The sequence below is a fragment of the Syngnathoides biaculeatus genome, chromosome 15 (assembly GCF_019802595.1).
Source record: "Syngnathoides biaculeatus isolate LvHL_M chromosome 15, ASM1980259v1, whole genome shotgun sequence".
Taxonomy (NCBI): Eukaryota; Metazoa; Chordata; class Actinopteri; order Syngnathiformes; family Syngnathidae; genus Syngnathoides; species Syngnathoides biaculeatus.
The window spans coordinates 24,672,429-24,697,463 of NC_084654.1; the positions used below are offsets into that span (position 1 = coordinate 24,672,429).

Below are 25,035 nucleotides of genomic sequence, written 5' to 3' on the forward strand. Positions count from 1 at the left end.
GAGGAAACCGGAGTGCCCGCCCGGAGAAAAGCCACGCGGGCACGGGGAGGACATGCAAACTCCACACAGGCGGGGCGGGATCGAACCCGGGACCCTCAGAACTGTGAGGCCAACGCTTTACCAGCTGAGCCCCCGTGCCGCCCAGATATCATACAAAAAAAAAAAAGAATATCGTGACAGTAAGTTGAAAATGAGTGAGGCAATTACGTTTTTTCGTCTTAAAAAAATTACTACAGTATCTGTAATATACGAGTAAGTATATTTTATGTTATATTTATATATTTTTTCTCGTAAGTCAATTTTATGTCCTAGTAACAAAATTTCTAATGTAAGTCAAAAACTTTTATGACCTGATGTGGACGTCCCCTAGCAAGTGAATTATGAAACAAAACATACAAATTTAATCATTACCAATTAAACCGCTCATTTAATTGTGTGCAGTAGGTGTGATTACATCAGCGTATTCAAAACTTTCAATTTTTTTTTTTTTTTTAACCATCGGTCATAAAATCCTAAGAAAAAAAAAAAAAAGCATAGCACCTCACAAAATAATCCTGGGAATCTTTGGAGCACCTTTTGACAGGTAATAAATACATTCACTAGAAACAAAAAAAAAAAAAAAAAGATTTTCAAAGCGAAAAACTTTACCTTCGTTTCGCCGAGAGAAGAAGAAGAAGAAAAAAAGACAGCGAGTGCACAAAATGTCCGTCGTGACATCTGCGTCCGTTCGTCCGTCGGTCACTTGTGGGGATTAGGAAATCTGATTGTTCAACTGTCCCGGGTACTTCTCGAAACTTCTCTCCGCCTCCTCGCTGAAGGCGTCGCCTGCGGGCGCGTTTGGGGCGACGGGCGAAATGAACAAAAGGAGAGAAATGGCGCCATATATATTTTTTTTTTCTTCCCCGGGGGCGCGGCTTACCGATGTGGCAGTTGTGGAACCAAATTCGGTGGCCGTCGTACTTGCAGTTGCACTTCATGGCGTTGTTGGTGAAGTCGCTCTCGGCCACCTCCAGGTTGGGGTTGATGACCACCTGAGTGGGCGTGGCAAAAGGCGCCACCACCAACAAAAGTTGGTCTCAAAAAAGTCGGGGTTGGTCGTTGAGAGGCGGCGTTGGCCGCCTCCTACCTGCATGATGTAATTTCCGGGTTTGACGTCAGTGATGTCGATCCACTGGCAGTCGATGTCGTGGCGGTACAAGTCCCAGCAGCCCACCGTGATGCCCTGGTCTCCGAAGTTGGCGCACTCGTAGCGCTTGGACACACCTGCGGGTGGCGCGGGGCTCGGATTTAGACGCTGGCAAGACACGTCATTAGGCACACACCGACACCACACTGGCACGCGGTACCAACAGTGCCGTAATTTCCGGCCTAGGAGCCGCGACTTTTTTCACACGCTTTCAACCCTGCGGCCATGCGGCTAATTTGTGCAAGGGGGCACTCGAGCGGAAAATGTAAGCGTGAAAGCGGTGGAATACATGTGCCGAGGAAGTGACTTTTACCGGTATTTTTTTTTTTTTTTTTTTTTTAAATCTGGCTCAGTTAGCACCACGCTAGCGTGTTCCTGCCATGTCTCAGTGATTTTTTTCCGGTATGTTTTTTTGTAACAGGCTGTAAGAGTAAGACCGGTGGAATATATGTGCCCGGGGAGTGACTTTTACCGGTCCAGCCCTGTTAGCACTGCACGAGCGTGTTATTGCAGTGTCTCAGTGATTTTTATCAGTATGTTTTTTTTTAATCTGGCTCTGTTAGCATTGTGCTAGCGTGTTCCTGCTGTGTCTGTGATTTTAATCAGTATGTTTTTTGTGACCGGCTGTAAAATTCAGACCGGTGGAATATATGTGCCGAGGAAGTGACTTTTACCGGTCCAACCCTTTTAGCGCTGCGATAGCGTGTTATTGCATTGTCTCCGTGATTTTTACCAGTATGTTTTTTCTTTTTTTTTTTTTTTTTAACCGGCCATGTTAACGCGGTGCTAGCATTAGTGTTAGCCCAGCACTAGCGTTAGCACGGCGCTACCTTTACGTTAGCGTTAACTCTCCGTGTAGAGTTTTTCTTTGTAAATATCTCGTGTTTCAATATGGGCACTTGCGGCTTTTACACGCATGTATGTCCCAAACGGTATTTCCTTTACAAATGTACCGGGTGAGGCTTATCACCAGGTGCGCTTTGTCGGTCGGGAACTACGGTAATGGGAATAATAGCTACGATTGAAAGAGCGTCTTTCGGGGACCCAAGTACGCTCGGGTGCTCATCGACTAGTTCTGGACAATCGTTTTTGGAATTTCCGGTATGAAATTATCCTCAACGCTGAAGATATTTGATATCCACGAGACCTTCTTGGCAGTCCGAGTCCTCCAGGCAGAAACTGGCTTTGTGCCCTTCGGCCACTTTGGTTCCGTTGGCGTTGAGAAGGTCGTAGTGGGTGAAAATGTCCATGCTGTGGTAATGCCTACGGGAAAAAGTTGGGAGACCATCAGGAAGCGTCCACGAGAAGGCGCAGCCTACCCTGACTTTGTTTCTCGTTCGGTTACCCGTGACAGGCGTGCCACACCCACGAGTGGCGTCCGGCCTTGGGCTTGAAGTCGGCGCGGCCGATGTTGTGGATCTGCGAGGAGAAGCGCAGCAGGCGGCGGTGGCCGTAGGGCCAGTTGGCTTTGGCGGCCGTCTTGGACAGGCAGTCCTCCTCCGCGGCGCAGTACAGCATGTGCAGGGGCCGGTCCTCGATGTAGACCGTCTGCTGCACCAGGGGCGCGTTCAGGACCAGGTCGGACGCCGCTGGGGTCCGGACGCAAAAGGCGTTTTGATGACATTTTCTACCTTTCAAGCGAGGCCGATCAAACCGGACATGTTTTGACAGTGGCCCTTGAGCATTTAGGGGCAACCGGGCCAGTGCCCCACCGGATCCCGGAGATTCCAACCATCAAACACGGATTCAGGCCAAATGTGAGCGGAATCTTCAGAAATATCAGCCTATAAGTGTAACGGTTGAAACCTACTTCAGCGTACCTCAAAAGAATCCTGCGTTTGGGGGCCAAGTGGGCCGGGGGGGGGGGGCAAGGTTAAAGGTTAAACACGGACCATTATCGAATTGGCAAATCCGATGTCACAACGGTTATGAAGAGTAATCGCAGACTTGCACAGGAATCAGATTTTTAAAAAAATCCATCCCACAAAAGATGGACGCCCACCCACGCCCCCGCCGCCCCGCGACTCACTCTCCGAGCAGATGACGCCGGCGGCGAATTTGGCGGCGGCCTTCTGGCAGCTGAGCGTCTTGTGGCGCTGGCACTGCATCAGCGACATCTCGTTTCCGGTGCACTTGACGCCGCTCAGCACCATCTCGGTCACGTTGCTGCTGTCCCAGTACCACGTTTCCTTGGGGGTGGGCGGGACAATCACACACACACACACACACAGAGAGCGGCCGGCCAATCAGGGCTCAGAATGCACAAAAACAGGAAGTGAGCGCGGTGTGACAGACCGCGTCATTGGTGAGCAGGTGCAATTCATTCAAATTTTGTATTGTTTTATTAAATGAGCAATTATTTTACTTAAAATTTCCTAAACGTAAAATGTATGTTTCAACATTTTTATTTTACTGTTTGGTTGTAGTATTTAAAAAATACAAACTAAGCATTTATTACATGAAAAAAGTTATACAGTATTTTTTACTGTAATTATAATGAATTCTATTTAAATAATAGACATATGTAAATACATTTTTCTATTTATTTGCAATAAATACATTAAAGACCATAATCAAAAAATGTATGTTAAATTATTTACTTTTTCGATGTAATAATTTTATTTGATCATTTGTAGTTGTGATGAATTAACGAATATTTTTCCAGATAAATGACACATGTGTAAAATGATTTTAACAATATTTTTCATGGTATTACTCAGACTAAATAAAATTGTGATTTAACGAGATCAATGGATGCAAAATAACCTTAAAATGAAGAGAAATATTTGAACAATGAAGACATTTTAGAGAGACCAAAAACATTTGTAAAAGGATGCGCCCGAAACGGACGCCGCGCGACGCAAGTCAGGTCGCCATCGACGTTACGCGGCTCCGGCACTTACGGTGATGGCGTGCATGGAGTAGCCCAGGCCGAGCTGCCTGCACGCCACCATGGCTTCCCTGGTGGTCCAGCCGGCGCTGCACACCGTGCCCCACCTGGAGCCCACCCGAACCTCCACCCGGCCCTCGTACGCGCTGCGGCCGCCCGCTATCCGGATCTGCGGAACACGCCCTGCTGGGAGTCAGTCGGTGAAGGCTGGGGCGCAGGCGCAGGCGCTCGCTGCCCCGGGGACTCTCGTATTGCCAATTTTCAAATTCAAGTACAAACTCCCGAGATTCAAATCCAAATCTCTGTTTGAATTTGAATTTCTGTAACTGGCAACCTGTTAGTAACCGTGTTACAACGACAACTAACTCAGATGTGTTAGTCAAGATATTAATGATATTAATCCGACCAATAGTTGTTAGCGCCATCCAAAAGAAATTTCAATTCAAAGATGCTGCACTGAATTTCTCACGCTGCATTTTTATTTTTTTTTTTTTTAAAGGCTCAACGTCCTTGCAGTGTCACATGACCGATGGAGTGTCATGTGATTGGCTGGACTTTGGATGAACGGAAAGAGGTTTGATTGCTTCTGCCTGCTTTCACTTCTGATGCAATTTTTATGCCACGTGAGTTTGAATTTAGACATTGAATTTACACAAAATGTGCTAAGAGCTTTACAAGTATTTTCAAGATGCTGTTAAATCTGGGGGTCTCAAACATGCGGCCCGTGGGCCAATTGCGGCCCGCGAGGTGATATTTTGCGGCCCCCACCTGAATATGAAAGTATAATGATAGTGTGGCCGTTGAGTTTTATATGGGTGGAAGTTTTATAGTGTTGTGTGCAGAGGAGACCAATTACGGTGGGGTAAATGGATATTGGGCGCGTGACATCGACCGGGTTTGATGCAAGCACAGAAACAATTTTCAATGAAAGTTACAGCAGCGTTGCCAAGGAGAGTTGTTGTTTTTTTTTTAGAGGTTTTGCACACAAGTTGTAAACACCAACGTCCTTCTTCGTCTTATTTTGTTAGAAATAATGTTTGAGAAGATAAGATAGTTTTTCATTTCTAATTTAAATTCCACATACATCCATGTGCGCCGAGGCCCAAACGTAAATTGAGTTTGAGACCACTGATTGAAACGTTAGCAGTTAGAAAAAAAACACTCTCGTGTAAAAAGTTCAAATTCAAACTCCGATTGCACAGACGTACGTTGAGTTTCACTCGGGCTGTGGAAAATGTGAGCTGTCGGGCAGGCGGTCCGGTGAGAATGTCAGCGTGGGGTTTTTAGCGGGGGCGGGATGAGGTCACCGCTTGGACCGCGGCGCCTCCACCCGGGAGTCGGGACGCTTTTCTGAAAAGTTGTGAGTTACAATATGCTGTCGCCTTGCAAGAACAAAGTGCAAGTAAAAAAATGTGCTTTGTCTTGTTGGGGGGGAATACCAGGAAATTCTGTTTGCAGTTTCAGAACAAAACTTGCATAGAAATAAAAAAATCAGCCTATGAGTTGAAGTGACGTGATGCGAGACGTCAGAATATTGCAAAAGAGCGTCGCAAATTTCCATTTCAAGGCAAGCAAGGGGGGCAGCGCCCCACCGGATCCTGCACATTCCGAACAGTACTTGACTTTCACCACAATTTCCGCCCATACTTTTCTAGGAAATCAGTTTGCACAAAATTTTGGAGATTGAACCGACGTGATGCAAGTTATCTGGAATTTTTAAAAGAGCTCATCAATTCTCATTTGTGGGGAAGTGGGGCACTGCCCCACTAGGTCTTGCACATTGCAGACATTAGAGGGGAAAAAAATGATCAAAATCTGCCTATAACGTTTCAAATTTCATGCAAGACGAAGTTCCAAAGAACTCGAGTCGGTGAGTGCGAGCGCGACGTTAATGGCGTCACGCGTTAGCGACCTACTTGGTTAGCCTGGTTAGCGTAGCCCAGGCCCAGCTGCCTGCAGGCCACTACGGCCTCCTTGGTGGTCCAGGTCTCGCCACAGATCAGACCCCAGACCTCCGTGCCGTTGGCGTCGGTACCGAGGACCTCCACGCGCCCCTCGTAGCGGGTGCGCCCCCCTCCGAGTCGGATCTGCGCGACGGGGCCGAGTGAGTAAGCGAGCAAGCGCAAAGGTCCGCTGGGATCGCAACGAAAGCGTCCAATTTTCTTGCACTATTGTTTTTTTTTTTTTTAATCCCACCGGAGACTTTGTGAACATTACCATGGACAAATATTTGCTGGTTGGAACCAGAAATACTCCATGTTCAAGATTTACATCACTGCTTTCAAATCAAAACAAATGCACACAACATTGTGGCGCAAGCGTCAAAGTTCATCTTGAGGAAGCCGTTTCCGCTAATGAGTGCTTTTTGTTATCAAATTAGCAGACTAGATGCTAAATTAGCACCTCACTAAAAATTAGTAGCCACACACACGTTTTCCTGTGCGACCAATCACAGGAGCTGTTGAAGTTTGCCATGCGGAGACCGCTGACCTTAAAAAAAAAAACAAAAAAAAAACTGGATGGTTCATTGGCCACCAAAACTGAAGTCGCCATCCGCCATCTTGCTACTCCCAAAACAAGCAATCCGACTTATGATGCGTTAATCGCCAGTTTGGTGGCTGTGGGAAAACATTCCACAGGTAAGTTAGAAAGATTTACTTTGACACTGTTAAAGTTTGTTTGTAAAGGGTTTTTTTTTCCATTTTCTGATGAGTTTAATTCACTTAAAGTTTTGTTGTTGACTGTTCACTCTCTGCTTCACCTTCATAGGCCGACGGTTTTTCGCGAAAAAGCGATGCATTTTCCCACACTTCATCATTGGATGAGCAAGAAAACACATTTTTTGTGAAATTTCACAATACAGATCATTGCAAATTGAAATGGATTTTCAAACATGAGGAAACTAGTTTAAATTTTTTATGTGAAATAGGACGCCGGACAGACAACAAATGAACAACGCGTTTAGCATGTATTCTCCCATAGTTCCAAAAATACATCTAAGCTTAGTTTTTTGCCATGTTATGATGATAGTAGTGCTTCACAGCCTATTTTGGGGAACGTGAACATGTCACGGAAATCGGGCCCGAGGCAATATGCAAGGTTTCTTGCTAGTCACTGTGTTCTACGTCTTTCCTTTGCACTTTGCCTTTTTTCGAATTAAAAATCCTTCATGTTACCAGAGCTAAAAAATGTCAAGCTCACACGACAAGTTTTAACTCTACGTGCCAAACTTTGAGGGAAAACCCCCGCCGTAATCCAACCTATAAACCGTGTCGTCCGCACGTTTTGGGAGTACCAAGATGGCGGCCAACTGTCTTCAACCAATCCACATACCGCTCGACGCGTATGCGCTATCCAGTTTTTTAATTTTTTTTTAAGATCAGTGGCGGGGAAGGAAAGCGAGGGAGAGGGATGTGTCACCCTGACCGAGTTCTCCAGGCCCGTGTAGGGAACGTTGCAGCGCACGGCCGCGTCCTCCGTGTGCTGGCAGTCCTCCGACGTGATGTTCTTGAACGGGCAAGCCCAGATGGAACGCTCGTGGCCCGTGCACGTCACCTCGTTCATGTAGATGGGACCCATTCCTGGAAAAACAAAAACAAATACTTAAATACAAATACGTAAATATTTACGGAAGGAAGGGACGCTTACGGGAAAACATTTTTAACCTGGAACGTTTATTTATGGACACGCGAGCAAACACGTTTTTATAGGGGAAGAAAATATTTTCTTGGATTTGCTAAAAGGAGGAATTGAAATGAAAAAAAAAAAAAAAAAAACATTTTGGATTTGTGATTCATGATTGATCTGTGGTGAAATTCTTTTTCTTTTTTAGCTTCCCATGATGGAGTTAGTCACTTTTCAGATGTTTCGGATTGTTCGTTGGACCGAATTTTAGGGACGACACGTTCGTAATGTCTACGAAGAAAGTACGTACGGCCTTCGTTTAAGATTTGGGAATGATGACCTCCTTGATTAATAACTGATGGAAAGTTATACATCTTGTGCTCCCCGTGAAGGGATTCACTTCACATTTCTTGTACAAAATGATAAAGCGGAATTTGAGAATTCAGAATTCCTTCGCTGCTGGAGGAGGAAAAAAAACTCCAGGGGAAAAATCAAGAGAGGAATGCGTTGAAAGTCGACGTCTCGGGGGTCTGCGAAAGGTTTGTTTCTCTTCCCGGCGTGCGCGCGTCCCACCTTGGCCCATGCGCCCCCCCGTCATGGCCTCCTTGGCGCTGCCGAAGCCGAGCTCCCGGCACACCACGCTGGCCGACTGCAGGTTCCAACGGTCGTCGCACACGCTGCCCCACTCGCCGCCCTTCAGCACCTCCACGCGGCCCTCGCCCGGCCGGGCTCCGCCCTTCAGCCGCACGTTGCTCTGGGAGACATAAAGAGGTACACGACGTTGTGGAGCAAGCGCAACATTGAGGCGTTATGAAGCGACCGCACCATCGGGGAGCGACCTCACAAGAGTCTACTGGGGAAAAAAAAAAAAAACAGACGCAAACATCATCGAAAAATAACCGCAATGTTGTGGAACGATCACACACGCACACAACATTGTGGAGCAACCACAACATTGAGGCGTGACCGCAAGATGGTGGAGTGACCTCAACATTGTGAAGCGACCGCACAAGTCTACAGGAACAAAAACCTCAACGCAAACAACCACAATGTTGTGGAACAATCACACGCACACGCACACAACATTGTGGAGCAACCACAACATTGAGGCGTGACCGCAAGATGGTGGCGTGACCTCAACATTGTGAAGCGACCACACAAGTCTACAGGAACAAAAACCTCAACGCAAACAACCACAATGTTGTGGAACAATCACACGCACACGCACACAACATTGTGGAGCACCCACAACATTGAGGCGTGACCGCAAGATGGTGGCGTGACCTCAACATTGAAGCGACCACACAAGTCTACAGGAACAAAAACCTCAACGCAAACAACCACAATGTTGTGGAACAATCACACGCACACGCACACAACATTGTGGAGCAACCACAACATTGAGGCGTGACCGCAAGATGGTGGCGTGACCTCAACATTGTGAAGCGACCACACAAGTCTACAGGAACAAAAACCTCAACGCAAACAACCATAATGTTGTGGAACAATCACACGCACACACGCACACAACATTGTGGAGCAAGCGCAACATTGAGGCGTGACCGCAAGATGGTGGCGTGACCTCAACGTTATGAAGCGACCGCACCATCGGGGAGCGACCTCAACAGTCTACTGGGGAAAAAAAAAAAACAGACGCAAACATCATCGAAAAATAACCGCAATGTTGTGGAACGATCACACACGTACACAACATTGTGGAGCAACCACAACATTGAGGCGTGACCTCAACATTGTGAAGCGACCGCACAAGTCTACAGGAACAAAAACCTCAACGCAAACAACCACAATGTTGTGGAACAATCACACGCACACGCACACAACATTGTGGAGCAAGCGCAACATTGAGGCGTGACCGCAAGATGGTGGCGTGACCTCAACATTATGAAGCGACCGCACCATCGGGGAGCGACCTCACAAGAGTCTACTGGGGAAAAAAAAAAAAAACAGACGCAAACATCATCGAAAAATAACCGCAATGTTGTGGAACGATCACACACGCACACAACATTGTGGAGCAACCGCAACATTGAGGCGTGACCTCAACATTGTGAAGCGACCGCACAAGTCTACAGGAACAAAAACCTCAACGCAAACAACCACAATGTTGTGGAACAATCACACGCACACGCACACAACATTGTGGAGCAACCACAACATTGAGGCGTGACCGCAAGATGGTGGCGTGACCTCAACATTATGAAGCGACCGCACCATCGGGGAGCGACCTCACAAGAGTCTACTGGGGAAAAAAAAAAAAAACAGACGCAAACATCATCGAAAAATAACCGCAATGTTGTGGAACGATCACACACGCACACAACATTGTGGAGCAACCGCAACATTGAGGCGTGACCTCAACATTGTGAAGCGACCGCACAAGTCTACAGGAACAAAAACCTCAACGCAAACAACCACAATGTTGTGGAACAATCACACGCACACGCACACAACATTGTGGAGCAACCACAACATTGAGGCGTGACCGCAAGATGGTGGCGTGACCTCAACATTGTGAAGCGACCGCACAAGTCTACAGGAACAAAAACCTCAACGCAAACAACCACAATGTTGTGGAACAATCACACGCACACGCACACAACATTGTGGAGCAAGCGCAACATTGAGGCGTGACCGCAAGATGGTGGCGTGACCTCAACATTATGAAGCGACCGCACCATCGGGGAGCGACCTCACAAGAGTCTACTGGGGAAAAAAAAAAAAAACAGACGCAAACATCATCGAAAAATAACCGCAATGTTGTGGAACGATCACACACGTACACAACATTGTGGAGCAACCACAACATTGAGGCGTGACCGCAAGATGGTGGAGTGACCTCAACGTTGTGAAGCGACCACACCATCAGTAGGTGACCCCGCAAGTCTACTGGAACAAAAACGTTGACGCAAACAACCACAATGTTGTGGAAAAAAATCACACACGTACACAACATTGTGGAGCAACCACAACGCTGCAGCGCGACGGCGTCCAAGCGGGACCGTACCGAAGTTTTGGCTTTCCTCTTGACGGCGGCGCTCTGCTGCACGAAGAGCGGTCCCGGCGCACAGCTGACGACGACGGGGGAGCCGCCCCGGCACGACGTCGTGCCGTTGGGCCCGTTGAACTCCAGCGGGCAGGCGGCCAGGTGGACCTCGGTGCCCGTGCACGCCACGGAGTGCACGCGGTACACGTTCTTCTGACGCTGCAAAAATAACCTGCGGGGCGGCCACAATGTTACCACGAGACCACGTCACCATGGGTCAGTTTTTATGATAAATCAATTTTTACCATGGAGGTTTATTTATTTGTTTAGCAACGAATCAGTTCATTTTTACTACAGTTCACTTTTTCGCATGACTAAACTCTGACAATGTGTCCATTCTTACCTTTCATTCATTTTTATCATTAATCAATTTTCTCATCAGTATATTTTTCCCCATGACTCAATTTTAAGCAGCAGTCTGCTTTTACCTTGACTATCCATCCATCCATCCATTTTCTGAGCCGCTTATCCTCACAAGGGTCGCGGGGAGTGCCGGAGCCCATCCCAGCTGTCAACGGACAGGAGGCGGAGCACACCCTGAACTGGTCGCCAGCCAATCGCAGGGCACATGGAGACAAACAGCCGCACTCACAATCACACCTAGGGTCAATTGTTTTCGGGGTGTGGGAGGAAACCCACGCAGGCACGGGGAAAACATGCAAACTCCACACAGGCGGGGCCGGGATGGAACCCGGGACCTCAGAACTGTGAGGCCAACGCTTTCCAACTGATCCACTGTGTCGCCTACCTTGACTATATTTCATTATTCTGATTCTTTTCCTTTCGGCTTGTCCCGTGTCATCTTTTGCCATCTTGGTCTTATCTCCTGCATCTTCCTCTCTCAACACCCCAACCGCCCTCATGTCTTCCCTCACCACATCCATCAACCTTCTCTTTGGTCTTCCTCTCGCTCTCTCTTCCTTGACAGCTCCATCCTCAGCACCCTACCACCAATATACTCACTCTCTCGCCTCTGAACATGTCCAAACCATCCAAGTCTGCTCTCTCGAATCTCGTCTCCAAAACATCCAGCTTTGGCCGTCCCTCGAATGAGCTCATTTCTAATCCTAGCCGACCTGGTCACTCCGAGCGAGAACCTCAACATCTTCATTTCTGCCACCTCCAGTTCAGCTTCCTGTCGTTTCTTCGGTGCCACCGTCTCTAATCCGTACATCGGCGCGAGCCTCACCGCTGTTTTTGTAAACTTTGCCGTTCTTCATCCTAGCGGCGACTCTTCTGTCACATAACACACCAGACACCTTTCGCCAGCTGTTCCAACCTGCTTGGACCCGTTTCTTCACTTCCTGACCACACTCTCCATTGCTCTGGATTGTTGACCCTACTATATTTCATTATTCTGATTCTGATATTTTTTTTTTTTTTACCATGAGTATATTTTGTACGATGGGTCGGTATTTACCATGATTCAAGTCTTACCTTGACTTTTTAGCGTGGTTCACATCGTCCCTTCATATAAAATGAATATTTAACAATCTATATTTATGATATAATATTTGACCATGAGTAAAGGACAAATCAATCGAGACTCCTTCCTCATCCCGTGGAATAATTGTCGAAAGTCCGCTTGCACGGTTAGCGCTCGCGTTACCTTGACGCGGGGCCGCTGTGTTTAGACTTAGCGTTAGCTTTAGCTTTGGCCGTGTGCCTGCAAGGTAAACACGGGTTAGACGGCACACGTTCGTTCAAACAAAAAATATGTATGAAGAAGACCTATTTAAAAAGAAATGTGTCATTTTCAACGCGACAATTTCGACAAGAACGATGCTGGTTTCTGAAATTGTATCTTGAGGCCACTGTTGAAAAAGACACGTGCTTCTTAAATCGAGGTCAAAAGGATTGTTGGTGCTGAATGGTTCCGGGTCCAAACATCTTTGGACACATCCAACAACGAATCAAAAGTGGACTACAAAACTACGCCGTCGAGCCGCTGAAGAAAACTACATTCATTTAAATAACAAATGCCATCAAATTAAAAAGGAGGAGTCAATTTTCACATGAAGTTAGTTTAATCATAAATTCCTTTTTCAAATAATTGTTTCAACTTTTTTTTGTACCATAAGTATTTTTTTTTAATCATGTGTCAATTTTACCACATGTCAGTTCCTTTGACCAGGGTTCCAAATTTACCAAGACTTTTTTTTTTTTTTTAAATGGGTCAATGTTTACCATAAGCCAATTTTACAATTGGTGAATTTCTGAACATGTGAATTGTTTTCACATTTTTGAACATGTTCTAATATTACTATTGATTAATGTGTTTAACAAGATTGTATTTTTAATTTTATTGTATTTATTTATTTTTTTTTAACCACGAGTCATTATTACCATGGGTCATTTTTTACAAATGGCCAATTATTTATCACGGGTCATCTTCTACTGTAGGTAAAATGTGAGCATGTGTTTAATTTTTTAGATCATGAGTCAACTTTATAATATTTGTCTTTTTTTTTTTTAATCACAAATGAATGTCTTAATAAATGTTTATTCAGTTTGGCCAAAGGTCAATTTTTACCATTATTCACTTCTACAGTCGATTTAATTATTAGTTAACTATGAGTCCATTTTACCATGCATCATTCATATCATAAGTTAATTGTTTATCTGGTGTAATTTTCTCTCGTTGGTCAGTTTTTACCATGGGTAAATGGTTTTTTTTTTTAATTTCACGAGTCAACTTCTTCCATACCTTCTAGCCCAATTTTTTTATCGTCAATTTTATACCATTGGTCTTTGATTATACCATGAGTTTGTTTTTGTTTTTTTTTTTTTTTACCTTGGGTCAATTCACATACTCGATTCCTCTTTTATTTCCTGGCATTTGTTTATTTTACTAAACGATCCACTAATAATCTACCGGGAGAACTTTGGTGGGCTCTTCAACAGGACCGCTAGAAGATCGAGTGAAACCTAAAAAGAATGACCGTAATTTCCGGCCTATAAGTCACAAATTTTTCCCACTCACTTTCAACCCTGCGACTTATGCGGTGATGCCGCTAATTTGTGGATTTTTTTTCCTAACGGCCGCAAGGGGGCACTCGACCGGAAAAGGTGATCGGTGGAATATATGTGCCGAGGAAGTGACTTTTACCAGTATGTTTTTTTTTTTTTAAACAGGCCCTGTTAGCACTGTGCTAGTGTAATGCTGCAGTGTTACTGCCATGTCTAAGTGATTTATACCAGTATGTTATTTTTAACCGGCCCTGTTAGCACTGTGCTAGCGTTTTTCTGCTGTTTTACTGTCGCATCTCAATGATTTTTACCGGTATGTTTTATTTTTAACCGACCATGTTAACGCTGCACTAGCGTTAGCGCTGTGCTGGCTTGTTGCAGCTGTGTTACTGCCGTGCCTCAGTGATTTTTACCAGTATGTTTTTTTTTTTTTTTTAACCGGCCCTGTTAGCGCTGTGCTAGCGTATTGCTGCTGTGTTACTGCCGTGTCTCAGTGATTTTTACCGGTATGTCTTTTTTTAACCGGCCTTGTTAGTCGCACGCCATTATTAGCGCCACGCTAGCTTGTTTCTGCTGTGTTACTGCCGTGTCTCAGTGATTTTTACCGGTATGTCTTTTTTTAACCGGCCTTGTTAGTCGCACGCCATTATTAGCGCCACGCTAGCTTGTTTCTGCTGTGTTACTGCCGTGTCTCAGTGATTTTTACCGGTATGTCTTTTTTTAACCGGCCTTGTTAGTCGCACGCCATTATTAGCGCCACGCTAGCTTGTTTCTGCTGTGTTACTGCCGTGTCTCAGTGATTTTTACCGGTATGTCTTTTTTTTAAACCGGCCTTGTTAGTCGCACGCCATTATTAGCGCCACGCTAGCTTGTTTCTGCTGTGTTACTGCCGTGTCTCAGTGATTTTTACCGGTATGTCTTTTTTTTAAACCGGCCTTGTTAGTCGCACGCCATTATTAGCGCCACGCTAGCTTGTTTCTGCTGTGTTACTGCCGTGTCTCAGTGATTTAGGTATGTTTTTTTTTTAACCAGCTCTGTTCATGCTGTGCTACCGTCTAGCTACCGCGGCTGTTTTTTTTTCTGGAATGTTGTTTTTTTGTTTTTTTTTTTTAAACCAGCCCTGTTTGTGCTACTGTGCTGTTGCTATGTTGAGCTAAGCTAAGGTATTAAAACTTTGAAAACTCTTTCTGCATACTGTCTTTCTTTGTAAATATCTCGTGTTTCAATGTGGGGAATTGCGCCTTTTACACAGGTGCGCCGTTTGTATGTCTGTACCAAATGCTATTTCCTTTACAAATGTACTGAGTTAGCTTTATAATCCGGTGGGCTTTGTAGGCCAGAAATTACGGTAGTCCGCTCATTAGAATGTTTGTTTATTTTTTCCAGTTATTGTTCAACTTGGTTGCCAGAGTGATCCAAATTCCCCAGTGTAGGAATCAGTGTTAAGAAATATGAAAATTTGTTGTTGAAAAGCCCATCACAAAGCATATTCTGCATGCACACATATTATATTTCAAAAAGCGCTCGTCTATTAGCCAAAGACTCACAGCTTTTTTTTTTTCCCCCCTCCACAATTCACTCAAGTCAACTGAAGCCGTCAATCAAAGGCGCCAACAACATGCAAAATGCGGGAAATGTTTTGGAACGCTTCCAAATGGTTAATGGGCACATTCACATCATCATCATCGCGTAAAGCGTTAATAACTACTCTAGGAAGAAAAACAGAACCCGGCGCGGCGGGTGCGTTCCCCCCCCCCGGCGACAGAGTACCTGGCACCTGCCGACAGGTTAACCTTTGACCTGGAGAGCCTCTCGGCGGCGCGCTTTCTCAAACGTCTGCAACCACCACACAGTCACACGTTTTGCTGAATTTCCGACAATCTTGCGGCATGTTTGCACTTTCTACATCGCTTCCGGTGTGGATTTCACATCTCATATTTTGATGTTTTTTTGGTATGTGCGTGTGTATTTTTTTTTTTTTTTTTAATGGCGCCTGTTTGGTCCAGTGTATGTTTTGTCCGGCTCGCGTTTCCTACAGTGTATTTTTGTTTGCGCCACGTTAGTTTTTTTTACAGCGTGGCCAAGGGAAGGAGGGGGGGGGGGGGTCACCTGGGAACACCGACGCCGACATTCCACAAGTCGGCTGGCGAAATTGAGGTCAAACGTAATGACGCAGGCATTCCAAATATTTCACATTCAGCACTGGACTTATCGGACTTCGTCTTTACATCAAATTATTTTGTGTCGGTCGCCAGCTGACAATTATTTGAATGAAAGTAAAGTACATGCGTTTAAAAGCCACGATATCGAGTCCTTTGTCAACTGTAAAACTCAGAAATGATGTCAGACCGGCTGCCAAAGGACTAAACATTGACTGTCACGTTGCCACGGCGACCGCGGCTCTCCCATTTTTAGCGACTTGAAGCAATGGCCCGACCAGGCGGGACGCCGCCCCTCTTGTGGTGCAACTCTACTTTTGCTCCAAAATGAAACAAACACGGATCACATTCGAACACAATTTCTGTCTGCGTCAATTCGTTTAACTTCTTCAGGTTTTCATCAACAACAATCATAATAAAAAAAAGGATGTTAAGCATCACATCCCGCACAAATAATTAAAAGTCACACACTTCAATTTCGATATACGGTACAGCCTCCGTTCTCAAACAAAAATTTCAAGATATTTGGCTTCTGTTTTCAAACGGAAATCAATACTTGAACGCCCCCAACCGAACCCAGAAATAACAGAACGCGCGCGGCGCGACCAGCTGACCCACCCACGACGCGCTTTGTTATTGTCAATTCGAACGAACCCCCGGAAACAACCTCAGTCGCGCGGCGGCTGATCCGCCTTTCGAACAAATCCGTTTTCGAACCGCCTTCGACAACGGATTGTGGTCGAGAACCGAGGCTCTACTGTACTTGCAATTCGGGAGAAGGCCTGGGAGGAAAAACTCAAATTGTGTTCGACTTAAATTCCCCACACACGATGAATAAAGTAGCGTGAGGACTCTCCATAACAACCCAGGCTACATTTAGCTCTTCTCTGCCTGTCAGTCCGTCCATCTCAACGACAAAGATCCACATTTGTTGTGAAAAACATTCATAGCCAACTCATGTCTGAATTTTGTCCATCCATGCTTTTCTTAGCCGCTTATCCTCACAGAAGTTGCGGGGAGTGCAGGAGCCTATCCCGGCTGTCAACAGGCAGGAGGCGGGGCACACCCTGAACTGGTCGCCAGCCAATCGCAGGGCACATGGAGACAAACAGCCAATCGCAGGCACAATCGCACTTAGGGGCAATTTTACAATGTCCAATGAATGTTGCATGTTTTTGGGATGTGGGAGGAAACCGGAGTGCCCACCCGGAGAAAAGCCACGCAAATACGGGGAGAACACGCAAACTCCACTCAGGCTGCTACGGGATTGAACCCGAGACCTCGGAAGTGCGCCGCCTGAATTTTGTCCATCAAAAGTTTTTTAAAAAAAAACGTAAAAAAAAAAAAAAAAATGCTACAAAATTCTACTGGGGGAAATAAAAACCTCGTGGCATTAAAATGATAAAAAAAAAAAAAAAAAACCTAAAAGGTAAAAGTGAACGTACATATGGAGGAAAGCTTAAGGTATTTTCATGTTTTTGTTTTTTTTCTTTTCCATCATGAACAAGGTTTCCCCTTTTTCCCGTTTTCCCCTTGCGACCGAAACCTCTTTTAACAGATGTACAGGATGCGGTTGGCTGCCGCCGAGGATTCACACACACCTGAGAGACAACACACACACACATTTATGAATAAAAGCCCTTTTTCCCCCTCTTCTCGCCGCCTGGAATGCGAAAGACAAACATCCTGACGGGAGACCAATCTGCGCGTCTCCTGCAGCGCCGACTGCGGAACGGACTTAAAGGGAACGCCGCGGCGACTTGCGTCGGCATTTTTGCTTTCGCTTCGGATGACGAGTTGCGTCATAATCGGGACGTTCGCTGCGCGAGGAAAAGCAAAAAGAGACGCCCGACGATCCCGAAGCGTCCGTCGCAGAATCATATTCAAGTGGACGGACACTTTATTAGGCACACCGTCACGTGGGATCTAATTCGAAACGGCCACATCATTGGAGTCATGTCAGGATTTTTTAATGCGTGCATATAATGGATAACGGACAGAAATATAATGGATGATGTAAATGTATGGCATGTAGTGAAAATGTAAAAATATATATTTTTATACTTCTAACATATATCAGCAATGTGTATTCTATTTTCATTTCTTTACAATTATTTCTCTGTATATATAGGTTAATAATGTCAGTTTAAATAATAAAATAAAAAAATAAAAGTCAATATAAATGTAAAAAAATATATATATATTTGTATGCATTTCTTTTCATTTTTTACAATTATTTCTCGCTATATATAGGTTAATAAGGTCGTTTTAAAAAATAAAATTACAAATAAAACTAAATACAAATACAAAAACTAAAATAAAATCATATATTTTATACATTAGTAATGCATGGAAATATATTTCATACAGTATGTTTTTTAGTATTGCGCTATACAAGTATGTAATAGGAATATGGAGCGCCTCCTATAGGACCGGAGTGCATGTTTCAGCCTCATCTGCCTATTTTAGAGCAACTACAACCGCTTCTTCCAGCGATCTCGCCTGATACTGTCGCCACCGACCTGTAGAAGTTCTTGTTGACCTTCCTCTCGTGAGGGAAGCCCAGCATGCCGCAGACCACGCGCGTGTTCTTCACCGTCCAGCCGGCGTCGCACACCTGGGCCCAGCCGTCCTTGTGCTTGACCTCCAGCACGCCCTCCGTGACGGGCAGGCGCTTCTTGGCCGACGCCACCACCGGACGCAGCCGCACCTCCTCCAGCTTGTTCTCGTCCACGTGAGCCTGGCGAAAGATGTTTTGAAGTAAAGGAACGGCGAAAAAGAGCAAAGACTCCAACTGGACGGACCTCGATGACGTTGGCGTCCACGAATCCCGGAATCCTCTCGTCCTTGCAGACCACGCCGGCGTCCTCGTCGTGCGTGCAGTCGCTGTTGCCCCAGCCGCGAGATTTGCACGCGTCGATGCTCTGCTCGCCGCCGCCGCACTGCACGTTGTCCAGCCAGATCTTACCTTCAACGCAAGCAAGTACAGCAGCTAGCCAGACTTCCTGGGGCCCCGGCATAACTGCCCCAAAAAGTATATTTGGGGGCTTTTCTCATAAGAAAAAAAAAAAAAAAAAAAAAGTCATTGACAAAACTTTGCGGGTACACATCACGGACTTGGACGATCGCTGGTTGCTAGGCAGATTTCACGGGGCTTCGGCAAGACTGCCCGAAAATTTGCCCATGTATATATTTGGGAAATGAAAATGAAATCGCAATTTTTATTCTTAAACACATCAAAGACCTACACAGACAATTGTTGCTAGGCAGATTTAGGGCTACTTCGTAAACGCCCCCCCCCCCCCAAAAAAAAAACAAAAAACAAAACGTTAGTTATTCTTCTCATTAGTTTGGGGATGAAAATGAAATTGAAAATCTCCTGAAGGTTAATGACAAACTTCTTTCATAAGATTACATTTTCGCTGTCCCCAAAAATTCCTCAGGTTAGTTTTTGTCTGGAAAGATAAAAGAGTTGTTGCTTGTTGCTAGGCAGACTTCATCGGGCTCAATAACAATTGTCTAATTTTGTTGTGTTTTTCTGATAAACAAAACATTGCAAATATTTGGTAGGTTAACAACAAACGTCATGAATTTGTCTACATTTAGCTACCCATTAATTGCTCGGACTTTTTTTTCCCCTCCGATTACGTTTTCCTGGACGCGGCACAGAATTGTCACTTGTTGCTAGGCAGACTTCATGAGGCGCCATTATCCTTTTTTCAAATAAAAATAAAAGTACAGTGATGCCTCGGTTCTCGACCACAATCCGTTCCAGAAAACGGTTCGAGAAGTGATTTGTTCGAAAACCGAATCGATGTTTCCCATTACAACGGATGGAAAAAGAAATCATCCGTTCCAAGGATTAAAAAAATGTGGCTTTTTAAAGCATTTTTTTTTTAGCTTTTCCTGATAATAAACTGCACAGTAGAAATACATGTATAGTTTAAATACTTGATATAATAAAATAATTTCCGAAATACGTTTATTTTTTGCTTAAAATGTATGCTTTTGTCGTAGAGTAGGCTAGGCTGGGAGTGCATTGGCGTATCTGTAACGACTCCGTCCCCAGCTTTGTCAACTTTTTTTTTTTATGAGCAAAAGTGCAGAAGAACTTGAAAGAAGCAACTTGCCTTCTTTTGAGCTATCATACGGCACACCCTACCTTGGCCCTTGCCATATTTGGCGCTGTGCGTCCATCCGACGGCCTCGACGAACCCCAGCTGTCGGCACAGCACGTTGGCGTTGGCGATGGAGAAGTCGTCGTCGCATATGGTGCCCCACTCGCCCTTGTGGAAGAGCTCCACGCGGCCCTCGTTGTGCTTGCGCGGGAATCCGGCCAGTCGGACCTTCAGCCTCTCCGTCTGGGGCCGCGGGGAGGATGAGGATGACGACGGGGACGGGGACGGACGAGCGATGGCGCCCGGCGGCGACGTCTGAGCGAGGCAGCGGGGCGTGCACGAGGCGAGGACGAAGAGGACGCGGACCAAATGGCTGCCGCTCCGCGGCGACATTCTTACGCCTGCACGTCAAACCGAACAAATTGTATTTGACTTCGTGTCGGAACACGTCCCGGACAAAAGACGCAGTACTGTACCTTTAATTCAGAATGCCGCGATTTCAACTTATGAGCAGCTTCTCGCCCAAGTGGACCCAGTTGAAGTTTACTGCAAAATGAAACATAGAACAAAGTTACAAGTTATGTATTTGACCTACGCACATGACTTTGACCAGTGAAAGTCTGCTAGTTGAACGTAAACACACATCAGAAACGCCATAGATGGGGTAACAAACGTAGCATCCATATTGTTCTAGTTAAAAAAAAACCTTTAAAAATAACGGACATTTAATACAACAGGCACAGGAACATACAAATCTGCTCATTATACTCGGCAAAAAATAAAATAATAAGGCAGCTTAATATTATAGTTTAATGCATCTCCATGGCGGCATGGTGGGTCAGCTGGAAAGCGTTGGCCTCACAGTTCTGAGGTCCTGGGTTCAATCCTGGACCCGCCTGTGTGGAGTTTGCATGTTCTTTCCGTGCCTGCGTGGCTTTTCTCCGGGTTTGCTCCCACATCCCAAAAACTTGCAACATTAATAACCGTAAAAATTGGTGTGATTGGGAGTGCGATTGGTTGTTTGTCTTGATGCGGCCTGCGATTGGCTGGCGACCGGTTCAGGGTGTACCCCGCCTCCTGCCTGTTGACAGCTGCTATAGGCTCCAGCACTCCTCGTGACCCTTGTGAGGATGAGCAGCGAGGAAAATGGATGGATGCATTTCATCATAAAATTTGTGTATTAAATCCACACTGAATAACTATTTGCTCCCATTCTCAAACTCTTATTATATAAAGGATACTTCATCTCGGCAGTAATTGTATTAAACACACCAGAAGGAGCAACACAATGGCCATTGAATTGTTGCAAAAAAACAAAAAAAGTTGTATTTATTAAATTATGTGAGTAAAATGACGTAAAAAAAAAACATAAAAAAATGTCCTGACAAAATGCAGATTGCATAAGCAGCAATTAATAAATGTAAACGGAATGTACGTCGCCGTCGACGCAACATAAACGTGCTCTGTGTGTGCGGAGAGCAGGGGGGGGGCGGGGGGGGGGGGGGGGGGGGGGGTTGAAGGACTGCACAAATCCGGCAGTGTGGTGTGTTTGTCCAGAAACCGCCAGACTGGACTCCCACTTTTTCCCCATCAGGAGACATTTCAGAGGAAAAAGTTGCACAATTATCATAAACATCAGCCAGGAAATATCATTGGAGAATTAAGTATTTGTCATAATATCAAATTCATAATTTTGTGAGGAAAAAAAATATTTTCTTGAACATCTTCAAGTTCAAGTTAAATTGAAGTCATCTTCAAGGAATATGACACAATCTTTAGTTATATATATATTTTTTGAGATTAAAGATGATTATTTTCCAAAATAAAAGCTGCATACTTTCGACAAAAAAAAAAAGTTGCAACAAAAGCACTTGTTACTAAATTTAAGTCGAAATATGATGAAGAAAGCAAAGGCAAGATCATAAAAAAATAAATTTAAAAATAGCCTCCACACAACAAATTATGGCTTCATTCTCATTTGAATATAAATGTGAAAAATGTATTTTAAAGCGGAGCAAGAACATCACACGCACGCACACGCCCCTTGTGTGATACGCAAACTGCTCGTTGCATTGTTTGTTCGATTCCCTGCATTGTTCGCAGCGGTTGCTGACCTCACTGCACGGCGGTTGCACATTTTTTTTGGGGGGGGGGAGACTAAGGGGGGGGACATCAGCGGGAACATTTCACACGTGCGTGCGGGACGAGGGCCGGTCGCCAGTTTCCAGAGGCCACAAGGAAAACCGATTCATTCCTTTGATGTCTGTGAGGCAGCAATGCATTGTGGGAGGTGCGGTCTTCACTCACATGACATTTGGCTGGAAAACCTCAAAAGTCTGCAAAGTGAATCGAGACGCGCTTGTGTCGAAACGCATTAGGATGTTGGAACACCGTCGCTAAAAAAATGCGCAAACGCACCATTATGGAGCTGGAGCAATAAAGCTCGCCGTTTTTGGTTTTTTTTTGGGCCGTGGCTAAAATGGGGGCCCATGACCACTTCGGAGCGCCTCGTTGTCCGCCGCAAGTGTGCACGGGTCATAAGACGAAAGGCGGAAGCGCAAGCGGGCCGACTTTTATTTAAAGTATTTTTTCATTCATTGTGACACGAGTTGGTTGGTTGGCTGGACAGGGAGGGCCTCGGTGCTGTTGTGGCTGCGTTAGAGCGCCTCGTTGTTGCGATGTGGAAAAGCCCTGCGACGACCCACCGGGACATATCCTATACCGACGAACTTCAATCTATATACTTTATATTTTTTTTTATCCATCAATCCATCCATTTTCTTTTGCTGCTTATCCTCACATCGAGGGCACATCGAGACAAACAGTCGCACTCACAATTACACCTTGGGGCAATTTTTAGAGTGTCCAATTAATGTTGCGTGCTTTTTGGGGATGTGGGAGAAAACCCACGCAGGCACGGGGAGAACATGCAAACTCCACACAGGCGGGGCCGGGATTCAAGCCGGGACCTCAGAACTGTGAGACCAAGGCTTCAACCGTTGACGCCCTGTGCCGCCCTTTTTTTTTTTTTTTTTTTTAAATCATTCAAATTTGGTAGAATTGTTAATAACATTCTGGTCTGTGGGACGTCAACTTTACAAGGACTTTAACAAATACCAGAATTTGGGGGACATCTTGAAAGTTCCGACACACCACAGAAAAAAGTTTTGGGGTAACCTTGCAGCCATTCCAAATGCAAACAAAAATGATTTTATTTTTTTTTTTTTTTTAACATAAATCAACTTATTTCAAGATCCCTAAAAAATTCTGACAAAAAAATCTGACAAGGAAAAAAAAAGGATTTCAAGATGAAGTCTTAGTAGTAGTAGAACTACGCACACTTGTCTTTAACATTATTTTCCGAGTAAAAAGTCATGTCATTATCCAAGCCGCTTATCCTCACAAGAGTCGCGGGAAAGCTGGAGCCTATCCCAGCTAGCTTCTGGCGAAAGGCGGACTTTTAACGATAAAGATGTAGTCATAAAATCATTTTTCCCCCTAAAATTAAGATGCCCTTAAAGATCAACATTTACCTTAAAACAACAGAACGGAAATACAAGAGTAAATGTGTAATTTCGTGAAGAAAAAAAAAAGTGGAGGATGGCCCGGTGACAGAGCAGTAGCAAATAGTACTTGCTTTTGGAAGGCTGACAGGATAAGGAAACACAAACAAGCCATTCAAATACAGTACATAATATACTGGACCGATCAGAAGTTTACACGTCCTCGCATCCATCTTTTGACTATTTTCCATCTCGCGTTGCATACGAGGGTGTACACACGCACGTGCGTGCTTACCTTGTGGACGTGCGACGGTTCCACGGCTTTTGTTTTCTGGGGGAAAAAAAAAAAAGTGGTCCGGAAGAAAAGTGGTGGTGGGGGGGTTAAAAAAAAAAAAAAAAGAGAGAGAAAGATGGGGGGGGGGCGTGACAGCAAAGGCCTCCGCACTTGGTACAGTCTAATTGCTGGGGGGGGGCCCACGCACGTCTCGTGTTTTTCGTCCCGTCTGGAGAATGCCAGCTGGGCAGCTTTGCCGAGGCGGGGGCAGAGGAGGAGGCGCGGTCTAATTCCTGGGAGGTACACACAAACACAAACGCGGACTCTTTCATGGCCGTCTGGCGCTTGTGTAATGGCAAGAAATGGAAAAAAAAAAATTACTTTTTATCACGCGAGAGTTTCTCGCTCGACGAGCACGTGACGTGAGAGCCGAGCAAATAAAACACCTCACTAGGAACAGCTGCATCATTTCATGATTTATCAAAAAAAAAAAAAAAGTGGCGGTCTGTGACGTAGTTATCATCGAACAGAATTGGGTGAGGTTTTTTTTTTGTGGGGGGGGGATTTTCATAATCTTGCAGGGAAGCCATTTCTATGTATTATATTGTAGCTCGTCATATATTTTCAATTTAAAAAAGAAAAAGGTCCGGTAAATCGCATTTCGGGTGATAAAATACATTTTCTATTAAAATGAAAACCTTAATGTTAACATTTTTTTTTGCATTACATAGTAACAAAAACTTCAGATGAGTATTTTTTCCCCTGTAAAAATTATTGTATATTTAATTTTTTTTCTTAATATTTTTATCATCAATTGTTTTTCAAGAAAGTAGCTAAATATGAACAGACCCCCCCCCCCCAATATAGACATAATACAAGAATACTGTCGGTGATAAATTTGGGGATGAAGTGATGAATGTTCAAATGAGCCCCCCCCCCCACATCATTTTGAGACGCTTCCGAGGTTCAACTCACTTTGAGTCGGAATATTGCGAGATTGAAATTGGATTTATCCAGTAGCCCTGATTTCGAAAATAAATCACTTTTATATTAGTTTTTTTTCTAGATGTTCATATTTTCAATCATCATAATCTCACAAGTCACATTTCATTTACAATATTTGAAAAAAAAATGATTCTCATAGGATTACAATTTGCTGTTGCAGAATTTTGTTCATACTAATTTGCAGCAGTGATCATATTTTCAGAAAGAAGAAAAAAAAACTCGTGTAATCAGTCATTAAGTCG

General features: G+C 44.8%; 1 protein-coding gene across 2 annotated transcripts; it reads right to left on the reverse strand.

Annotated features, from left to right (window-relative positions):
• Positions 1–539: 539 nt before the first annotated feature.
• On the reverse strand, positions 540–24,146 carry loxl3b (lysyl oxidase-like 3b). Of its 2 annotated transcripts, XM_061842854.1 has the most exons (16): positions 23,810–24,146; positions 20,488–20,557; positions 20,056–20,412; positions 18,698–18,861; positions 18,416–18,633; positions 10,726–10,936; positions 8,274–8,454; positions 7,503–7,657; positions 5,993–6,163; positions 4,090–4,245; positions 3,216–3,375; positions 2,532–2,775; positions 2,334–2,449; positions 1,127–1,263; positions 920–1,031; positions 540–825 (listed from the first exon to the last, which is right to left on the reverse strand). In XM_061842854.1, the coding sequence occupies exons 3-16, from the start codon at positions 20,402–20,404 to the stop codon at positions 752–754; spliced, it is 2,448 nt and encodes an 815-aa protein (XP_061698838.1). In that variant the 5' UTR covers positions 20,405–20,412; positions 20,488–20,557; positions 23,810–24,146; the 3' UTR covers positions 540–751. The 2 variants fall into 2 exon arrangements, with proteins under 2 accessions (XP_061698838.1, XP_061698839.1); XM_061842855.1 differs by lacking the exon at positions 4,090–4,245 and having other exon boundaries at positions 545–825; positions 23,810–24,145.
• Between the last annotated feature and the right edge of the window lie 889 nt (positions 24,147–25,035).

Coding starts and splice junctions, on each gene's coding strand:
- loxl3b (XM_061842854.1), bottom strand. CDS start 20,404: ATGTCGCCGCGGAGCGGCAGCCATTTGGTCCGCGTCCTCTTCGTCCTC. Junction 8,455..10,725: donor AGAGGAAAGCCAAAACTTCG/GTACGGTCCCGC, acceptor TATGTCTCCCAG/AGCAACGTGCGGCTGAAGGG. Junction 2,450..2,531: donor GTGTGGCACGCCTGTCACGG/GTAACCGAACGA, acceptor TTTTTCCCGTAG/GCATTACCACAGCATGGACA.